The 9,754-nt window shown below is 42.4% G+C and overlaps 1 protein-coding gene across 1 annotated transcript; it reads left to right on the top strand.

Annotated features, from left to right (window-relative positions):
* The first annotated feature begins 2,835 nt into the window (after nucleotides 1-2,835).
* On the top strand, nucleotides 2,836-9,400 carry LOC139471253 (uncharacterized). The gene is made up of 3 exons (XM_071253548.1): nucleotides 2,836-3,578; nucleotides 6,968-7,174; nucleotides 8,343-9,400. Exons 1-3 carry the CDS (start codon nucleotides 3,434-3,436, stop codon nucleotides 9,398-9,400), a joined length of 1,410 nt encoding a protein of 469 aa, XP_071109649.1. The 5' UTR covers nucleotides 2,836-3,433.
* Nucleotides 9,401-9,754: the final 354 nt, after the last annotated feature.

The following is a 9,754-nucleotide window of genomic DNA, read 5'->3' as shown; positions in this document are numbered from 1 at the left end:
GGGATGGTCACTCTTAGTCTTCCGCTTCTGGGATGATTTTGAATCGAATTAGTGCGGTTATATCGATCCCATAGTCGAGATATGGTTCTTTGGTGAACGTTGAAGTGTCTTGCAACGGCGGACTGTGACTCCCCTGCTTCCAAACGTCCAATGGCGATATTTCGGTCAGCTGCAGTTTTTCTTCGCATTTTTCGATCTCCGTTCACGGCAGAAAATTTGTAATCAACTGATGAATTGTGTACGGTCTTTTATAGTCAGTGTCTTTACTCTTGTTTCCAACTCTTTGCACGTGCATTGTGCTGAAAACTTTTTCTGAAAGCAATTTCCGTGCATCCTTTGCATTTTTGCTGATAAACGTTTACAAAGAACATTTTGAGATGTGTTTGCGTGCAATGCACAACAAACATGACATGATTAACGGGAATCAAACATAAGAATTGTCTTTATGACGATTGCTGGGAAAAGAAAATCTAATTCGAATTCTCAAAACACCTATGCGTTTCTTTTTTTGAAGAGTGTATTATGTGTACAGAATCCTGTCTCTGAATGATGGTTTAGTCTCGAGACTGACTTCATGGTGTGAATATTACCAAACACGTCGCAAGGGTGTGAACTGCGCGTAATCATTTTACAAAATAAATGAGTGATTAAGGATGATTTCATATTCCGGCAATATGTATAATTATGCTAACAATTTTACCCATGAGAGAATAAAAGTTTTCGGTGGGAGTAGACAGTATAACCTTTATTAACCAGCTGCCCGATTGTTTCGTTTGCTTCTTTGTTGTTAAAAGCCACACTCAGCAATTTTCCAGCTATATGACGGTGACCTATTAATAATAGAACATATCAATGATATTATAGCGCCGACCAACACCGTCGGGGTACGATGAGAGGGGAGTCAGCTAGCCTGTCCACCCGATCTAGCCACGACCAGCGTAGGTAGCTGGGGGCCTATTTTAAACCGGAAAACCCAAGGGAGTCAGTGTAGGCCAAGAACAGTGTGTGCCGAGAACAGTGCATGCCAAGAACAGTGTTTGTCAAGAACAGTGTTAGCCAAGAACAGTGTATGCCAAGAACAGTGCATGTCAAGAACAGTGTATGTCAAGAGCAGTGTATGCCAAGAACAGTGTATGCCAAGAATAGTGTATGCCAAGAACAGTTTATGCCAAGAGCAGCGTATGCCAAGAACAATGTATGCCAAGAACAGTGTATGCCAAGAATAGTGTATGCCAAGAACAGTGTATGCCAAGAACAGCGTATGCCAAGAACAATGTATGCCAAGAACAGCGTATGCCAAGAACAGTGTATGCCAAGAACAGTGTATGCCAAGAACAGTGTATGTCAAGAACAGTGTATGCCAGGATTAGTATATGCCAAGACCAGCGTATGTCAAGAACAGCACATGTAAAGTACAGTGCATGCCAAGAACAGTGTACGCCAAGAACAGTGTATGCCAAGAACAGTGTATGCCAAGAACAGCGTATGTCAAGTACAGTGCATGCCAAGAACAGTGTATGCCAAGAACAGTGTATGCCAAGAACAGTGTATGCCAGGATTAGTATATGCCAAGAACAGCGTATGTCAAGAACAGCGCATGTCAAGAACAGTGCATGCCAATAACAGTGTATAATAAAGAACAGTGTATGTTAAGAACAGTGTATACCAAGAACAGTGTTTGCCAAGAACAGCGTATGCCAAGAACAATGTATGCCAATCACAGTGTATGTCAAGAACAGTGTATGTCATGAACAGTTTATGCCAAGAGCAGTGTATATCAAGAACAGCATATGTCAAGAACAGTGTATGCCAAGAACAGTGTATGCCAAGAACAGTGTATGTCAAGAACAGTGTATGCCAGGATTAGTATATGCCAAGACCAGCGTATGTCAAGAACAGCGCATGTCAAGTACAGTGCATGCCAAGAACAGTGTACGCCAAGAATAGTGTATGCCAAGAACAGTGTATGCCAAGAACAGCGTATGTCAAGTACAGTGCATGCCAAGAACAGTGTATGCCAAGAACAGTGTATGCCAAGAACAGTGTATGCCAGGATTAGTATATGCCAAGAACAGCGTATGTCAAGAACAGCGCATGTCAAGAACAGTGCATGCCAATAACAGTGTATAATAAAGAACAGTGTATGTTAAGAACAGTGTATACCAAGAACAGTGTTTGCCAAGAACAGCGTATGCCAAGAACAATGTATGCCAATCACAGTGTATGTCATGAACAGTTTATGCCAAGAGCAGTGTATATCAAGAACAGTATATGTCAAGAACAGTGTATGCCAAGAACAGTGTATGACAAGAACAGCGTATCCCAAGAACAATTTATGTCAAGAACAGTGTATGCCAAGAACAGTGTATGTCAAGAACAGTGTATGTCAAGAACAGTGTATGTCAAGTACAGTGCATGCCAAGAACAGTGTATTTCAAGAACAGTGTATGTCAAGTACAGTGCATGCCAAGAACAGTGTATTTCAAGAACAGTGTATGTCAAGTCCAGTGTATTTCAAGAACAGTGTATGTCAAGTACAGTGCATGCCAAGAACAGTGTATTTCAAGAACAGTGCATGCCGCAGTAACAAGTTACACGGGAGCCGTGTCCAACTACCAACGTTTCAATCTAATTATTATCTTCAGCAGATGGCCTGTGTAGTGAATGTCATATGACAGAGGTGACCAAGAATGGTGTTTCAGTCGGTCAAAGTATACCTACACCATGAGCAATGACAATCAATATACCTGTACTTTGCACTCGCGAGCCGAAACGGGATGAACTGAGAACGCCGAGATATCACTTACACCGACATAAGAGAATGTCAGTAACATATATATCACATATCAGCTGACTAGCCGACTGGATATCATTTGCCACGCATCACCTGAGTAGAGCCGAACTAACTATATTGCTGATCAGCGCAGGATAGGATGAAATAGGCTGCCATTATGTGTTTCCGCCATGCTGTTGATTGACAGGAGGATGTGTCAGCTTGTGCACGCAGTACACCACTAGGAGCAACGCAGTGAAATATATTCAGTTAACGCCGTTTAAAAGGCAACGATCTGAGCACCACTATCACAAAGATTACTTGATATACCACATAATATATTGCATGGGGATTACATAACATGGTCGTGACGATCGTACCTACTTCTACAGTGCCTACGAGTGTGTCTACAAGTGTGCCTTTAAGTGCTTTCCAGGAATTAGTGTCGTTTCCTAACACTGTGTCATCTGCAATGGATTTCACGAGTTACTGAATCAATTTCTTAAAGTGACGTCATTGGATAACGGTTAACATTGATCGCCTGGATACATTCAATTCATGATTTTTTAATTGGTTTTATCTTAACTTATCAAAATTGATACCATCCTCGATTCAACGTTGGAAATAGAGGAGAACCGACGCGACCATCCTTGTTCCAGAATGGCGCGTATAAGCAAGGATACTGTTCTCCGGATTGTGGGCCTCGTGGTCGGGTGTATCGGGATGGGTGTGGCGGGGTCGGTGTTCGCCTTCAACGCCTACGCCAATGCCATCAAGAAGTCCTTCAACTACACCCAGTCAGAGGGTAGGTAAACATAACACATGACAAAAAACGCTTCCTTTTTAATATATTTTCCAACAAGTATTAACCGAATTGCTTTATTTCCAAACCGCTATACAAATAATACAGAACAGTTCAACATAATCCTAAATCATCAAGATAATCAAATGAAATTCAATCCAATCAAATTAAATACAGTTTAATCAAATGAAATTTAAAGTAATCAAATTAAATCCAAAGTAATCAAATTAAATCCAAAGTAATCAATTAAATCCAAAGTAATCAATTAAATCCAAAAGAATCAAATGCCATCCCATGTAATCAATGAAATCCAAAGTAATCAAAATAAATCCAAAGTAATCAAATTAAATCCAAAGTAATCAAATTAAATCCAAAGTAATCAATGAAATCCAAAGTAATCAAATGCCATCCAATGTAATCAATTAAATCCAATTTAATCAATTAAATCCAATTTAATCAATTAAATCCAATTTAATCAATTAAATGCAAAGTAATCAATTAAATCCAGTGTAATCAATGTAATCCAATGTAATCCAAAGTAATCCAGAGCAATTCAAGGCTGAAAGCCTTGTAATAATCTTGTAAAGGATATTGGCGAGTCTTGATAACTTCGGAATTAGCAGTCATTTGTTACTGCACATCAGTAAATTGACAGCACATGCCGAAGTTCACTGCAAATATTGACGGCAAAACCATAAACTTGGAGATGGCGTTGTTGTTGATGATGGTGGTTATGTTGTTCATGATCATCATCATTAGATTTATAAAAAAAACATGTTACGCTTGATTTCTATCCCCCCAAGATGTAACGTCGGCGGGATATATAGTCGTCTGTCTGTCTGTCTGTCTGTCTGTCTGTCTGTCTGTCTGTCTGTCTGTCCGTCCGTCCGTCCGTCCGTCCGTCTGTTTGTCTGTCTGTCTGTCCGTCCGTCCGTCCGTCTGTCTTACTGTCTTCTACTCACTCAGACGCACACAACTGTTCCGGCAAATATGATTTAAACAGTATACTAGTATATTTCTACAATCGTATGTAAAGTGGAAGGGGATTTATTAACACGGTTTCCACAATATAAATTACAGCATGCATTGTACAGAAGAGTTTAATAAACATACTTATTAAAATAAGTGTCATATAGATACATATATGCACGTACGTATACACAGACATTCCAATGTTCCTCAGAGAAATAATTATACAGCAATCTACAGATGTCTAGCTGGTGTATCATTTGTATATCATTAGTTAATAACTAGTGTATAAGTGGTATATTCCCATATTCCCATTTTATAAGAAAAAAAGAACAGTGGGGTAGCCTTGTGGATAAGGTGTTCGCTCGTCACGCCGAAGACTCGGGTTCGATTCCCAACATGGGTACAATGTGTGAAGCCCATTTCTGGTGATATTACTGGAATATTGCTAAAAGCGGTGTAAAACAATACCCACTCATTCACATATATCGTCGCCGGCGATAGTATGCGATGATTGGCGATAATATGTGCCGTGAACGTTGGCATACATTTTCGCCAGCAGCTGATATAATATACAGCGAGCCAGATCACCCTGATTCGTCCTATATTAGTGTGAATGAGTATGGTTTTACGTCGCGTTTAGCAATATTCCAGCAATATCACGGCGGGGGACACCAGAAATGGACTTCTGACATTGTCCCCATATCGGGAATCGAACCCGGGTCTTCGGCGTGACGCGCGAACGCTTTAACCACCAGGCTACCCGACCGCCCCCGTCCTACATTAGATGACGATTGGGATACCGACACTATTTACGTTGTCTCGATCAAAACCATGACTGATAAGTGAGTGAGTATGGTATTACGCCGCTTTTAGCAATATTCCAGCAATATCAAGGCGGGGCACACCAGAAATGGGCTTCACATATTGTACCCATGTCGGGAATCGAACCCGGGCCTTCGGCGTGACGAGCGAACGCTTTAACCACCAGGCTACCCGACCGCCCCCGTCCTACATTAGATGACGATTGGGATACCGACACTATTTACGTTGTCTCGATCAAAACCATGACTGATAAGTGAGTGAGTATGGTATTACGCCGCTTTTAGCAATATTCCAGCAATATCAAGGCGGGGCACACCAGAAATGGGCTTCACATATTGTACCCATGTCGGGAATCGAACCCGGGCCTTCGGCGTGACGAGAGAACGCTTTAACCACTTGGCCACCCGATGCCGCCCACCCCTATGACTGATAAGAGCACATTCTAGTTCAAATAAGTTATGATAAGCATTCAACATGTCTGTTCAGAAAACAATAGAAAACATCTGTCACCAGGATAAATTGCTTGCCTCAAATTGATTTTGCTGGAGTATTCTGGCGTGCTCATAATAATTATACGTGTTTATATAAAAAAAATATTTCATTAAAAATAAACCAAATGAAAATAGAAAGTGCATTTATTGTTAACACATATATGCACGCATTTGTGGGTCATCGCCAGACACGTGCCACGACAACACATACCATGCATACTATTACCTCCCGACGCGTAAAGACCCGTGAAAGTATAGAAGTTACGACCGGCTTAGAGCTACGACCGCTTTGTGGAACGGGACCCAGCAACCCATGCTTGTCTCTCCGTGAAGATCCGGGGTAGAATAGGTGTTCCACAACCCATGCTTGCCGTAAAAAGCGACTATTTTTGTCGTAAGAGGCGAGTAACGGGACCGGGTGGTCAGGCTCGCTAACGTGGTTGATGCATGTCATCGTATCCCAAATAATGGGTCGATGCTCATAATGTCAATCACTGGATTGTCTTGTCCAGACTCGATTATTTACCAACCGTCGTCATATAGCTGGAATATTGCGGAGTGCGGCGTTAAACAATAATGCTGAAGACCTATTCTACCCCGGAATCTCACTAAATTTACATACATTTCGCAAATGTTAAGTGCTGTTGTTTAAGAACAGGGGAATAATATAATCCCAAATAATCCACATCCACCCTCATAAAGGAAGTTGCTAAAGAGTTTGGAAGTTCTTGTCAATCCAACGGAAATTTCAAATCATTCTTGACCGCCTCCGTGGTCTGATGGTACTGCGTCCGCCCTGAGAGCGGAAGGTCCGGGGTTCGATCCCAAGCCGCGTCATACCAAAAGACGTTAAAAGATGGTACTGCTTTTTACCCTGTCTGGCGCTCGGCATTAAGGGGCTAAAACAAGGACTGGTCGACTCGGAGTCAGTATACTGTGTCTGGGTGGGGTATTCATGTTAAACTGGGGCATGGTATCTATAAGTGTAATAATCTTGGACGCGACGTTAAACCCCATTTCACCTCACCTCAAATCATTCTGTTTTTCGTCCAGTGTACAGTGGTAATATATACAGTGTTAATGCATGACCTTATTGTATTTTTGTAGTGGAGCTTCTCGCCTCGATGGGAAATATCGGAACATCCCTTGGTTTCCCGGCCGGCATCATGTTCGAGAGATTTGGATCACGGCGGACGGCGTTCGCGGCTCTCATTATCTCTGCGTTAGGCGGCTTCCTGCTGTACAGCACGACACTGCAGAAGACGTTCTATGCTGGGAAGGCCTATCTGCAGTACATCTACTTTTTGCTGTTCGGTAAGTCTACCGTCATAGTAATAGTGTTTGTTTGTTTGTTGTTGATCGCCGCACTCAGCAATATTCCAGCTATATGACGACGGCCTGTAAATAATCGAGTCTGGACCAGACAGTCCAGTGATTGATTCATGAGCATCGATCCAGGCAATTGGGATACGATGACATACATGAACCAAGTCAGTGAGTTTGACCATCCGATTAAACTTCCAGATCACCCCTCTATTAGCCAAATATCATTTATCTGTATCCAATTTAGCAACAAGTTGCTTCATCAAAATGTATACCGTTATCCAAAAGGAATCACTATAATAATAATAATAGTAGTAGTAGTAGTAGTAGTAGTAGTAGTAGTAGTAGTAGCATCATAATCAGTTGTAGTAGCATCAGCAACAGTAGAGTGACTGAGTGAGTTGAGTTTAACGCCGCTTTTAACAGTATTACAGTTGTATCGTGGTGTGTCGGGTGGCCCAGTCGCCGCGATTCGCTGTGCAGGGTTGCGTCCCTTGGGCACGCCCAGAAACCTATGATTGTGGGTTCGAATCCCGGTTCGCCCCGATTATGTTTCTGAGTTTGTCAGCACCATACCCGTGCTCGTGGGTTTCACCGAAGTGGTAAACGTCTGAGACCTGCATCACTTCGGGCTTTCCTCCCACATTAAGCTGACAAGCCGTGATATAACTGGAATACTGTTAAAAGCGGCGTTAAACCCAAATCACTCACTCACTCACTTTTATACCAGTGCTCCCGTGGGAGTCGGATCAGGACGAGTCGCGAGCATCCCCTGTGCGTCGTACATGTCTGAGCTGATACAATGAGGATCAGGTGCACGGTCTCTGTGCCTTCATTGATTGGCGTCATTGTATTTCGATGGTGGATATGTGTGTGTCAAGCAAGACTCGAAAATTTAACAGGCCGTTTGATATAGCTGGACACCCATTGGGATGACAGGTGAAGATACAGACCCAGCTAACTAAGGTTATCGTAAGAGGCGACTGAATGTATCGCGTAGTCCGACTCGGTGACATGTTTGATTGAATCACTTGATTGTTAAGTCCAGACACGTTTGTTAACTACCGCTTTATGACCTAACTATTGCGGCGTTAAACAAACAAACAAGATTCACTAACTAACCAGAAATGACTATATGTTTCTATTTGTCTACTGGCAGGTCTTGGAGCCATCTTCACCTACATGGTATCAATGATGGCCAATGTAAGCAACTTCCATGCCAAACATCGAGGTAAAGTCATCGGTGTTCTGGATGCCTCCTTCAGCGGCGGACCTGCCCTCGTGGCGCTCATCTATGGCACGCTCTTTGTCAACGGCCACGACCACAACGACGAGGATAAACAAAACCTGTCAGGGTTTTACCTCCTTAACTCATTTCTGTTTGTTGCTGCAAACATTTTGGGCATCTTCTTCCTCGTCATCCGCGTCCTTCCAGAAGATGAGGAGAGCAAGTCTCTGGTATCCAGTGAGGAGATTCCTGATGAACTAAAGCCCAAGAAAGTCAACCCCGAACTACCCCAAGACATAACAGGAAGAAAACTCCTGTTTAACTTCGATTTTCATTTCCTGACCTGGTCCTTCTGGATGTGCGCGTGTCTTCAGTTGATGTTTCAAACCAACATTACGACATACCTAAAATCCTTCCATTTGGAACGGTACAGCACATTATTAACAACTCTCAACTTTGTCGCGGGTACCGTAGCCAAAATCGCCTTCGGGTTCGGATCGGATTTAATTGTGCATAAAGTTCCACGGGCAGTGGTCATCTTGACAGCGACCGCTGTCCAGACAGCGGTTCTGACCATCACCATATTCCATGCCGGCAGTTTTCCTATTCTTTTCATAGCGGTTCTTGGAGTTGGGATCCCGAACGGCGCGACCTGGTGCCTCACGCCTACCATGACTAGTGAATTCTTTGGCATTAAGTATTTTGCTAGGAACTGGGGTGCAATGATGATTGGCAATGCGGCAGTCGGCTTGCTGCTTCAGAAGGTGTTTGGCGTCATCTATGATAACGCCATACCAGTAAAAGGAGAAACGAATTGCTATGGACAGAGCTGCTTCCGGTGGAGTTTTGTCATGGCAGCAGTTCTAAGTTTGTGTTCTGTGATTTTTTATGCAGGTTTGCTTGAGAGAAGGTGGAGGTATCGTAAATTTATTCGTGAAATGGAACAAAAACAAATTAATTCCGAGGCGTCTAAAGGTGAAATATCGTAAGAATGGCGACAGTAATGCCTTGTGGCCAAAGCTTTGTCTTTATTGTGGGAATCAAATGGCAATTGAGACGGTGTTATTACCAGTGACATTGTTGCTTTCATCATTGCTGAAAATATTGCAGACATGACACTTTTTTAAAACAACTGATTGTATTGCTTGATAATATCATATCATTGATCCACCATAAGGTTAGTTCGAATTTGATAGTCACATTAGTATATAACGAATTTCATGGGGCCAATTGTTTTTTAAGAAACTGTTTTTTAATATCGTTTTCGTCCAAAAGCGGCTTGACCAAGAGATATCGCTGCTATGAAATGGCAAAATCATTTGAAGTTCATTGTGACGCTATCT

The sequence above is a fragment of the Haliotis cracherodii genome, unplaced genomic scaffold (genome assembly GCF_022045235.1).
Source record: "Haliotis cracherodii isolate W230 unplaced genomic scaffold, xgHalCrac1.p SCAF_22, whole genome shotgun sequence".
Taxonomy (NCBI): Eukaryota; Metazoa; Mollusca; class Gastropoda; order Lepetellida; family Haliotidae; genus Haliotis; species Haliotis cracherodii.
The sequence above is the reverse complement of the archived record's forward strand: the minus strand, read 5'-3'. Positions and strand labels throughout refer to the sequence as shown.

What these genes read in the sequence shown, in the direction of transcription:
- LOC139471253 (XM_071253548.1), top strand. Translation starts at nt 3,434, where the DNA reads ATGGCGCGTATAAGCAAGGATACTGTTCTCCGGATTGTGGGCCTCGTG. An exon ending in CAACTACACCCAGTCAGAGG is followed by an intron (nt 3,579 to 6,967) that starts GTAGGTAAACAT and finishes GTATTTTTGTAG; the next exon opens with TGGAGCTTCTCGCCTCGATG. An exon ending in CATCTACTTTTTGCTGTTCG is followed by an intron (nt 7,175 to 8,342) that starts GTAAGTCTACCG and finishes GTCTACTGGCAG; the next exon opens with GTCTTGGAGCCATCTTCACC.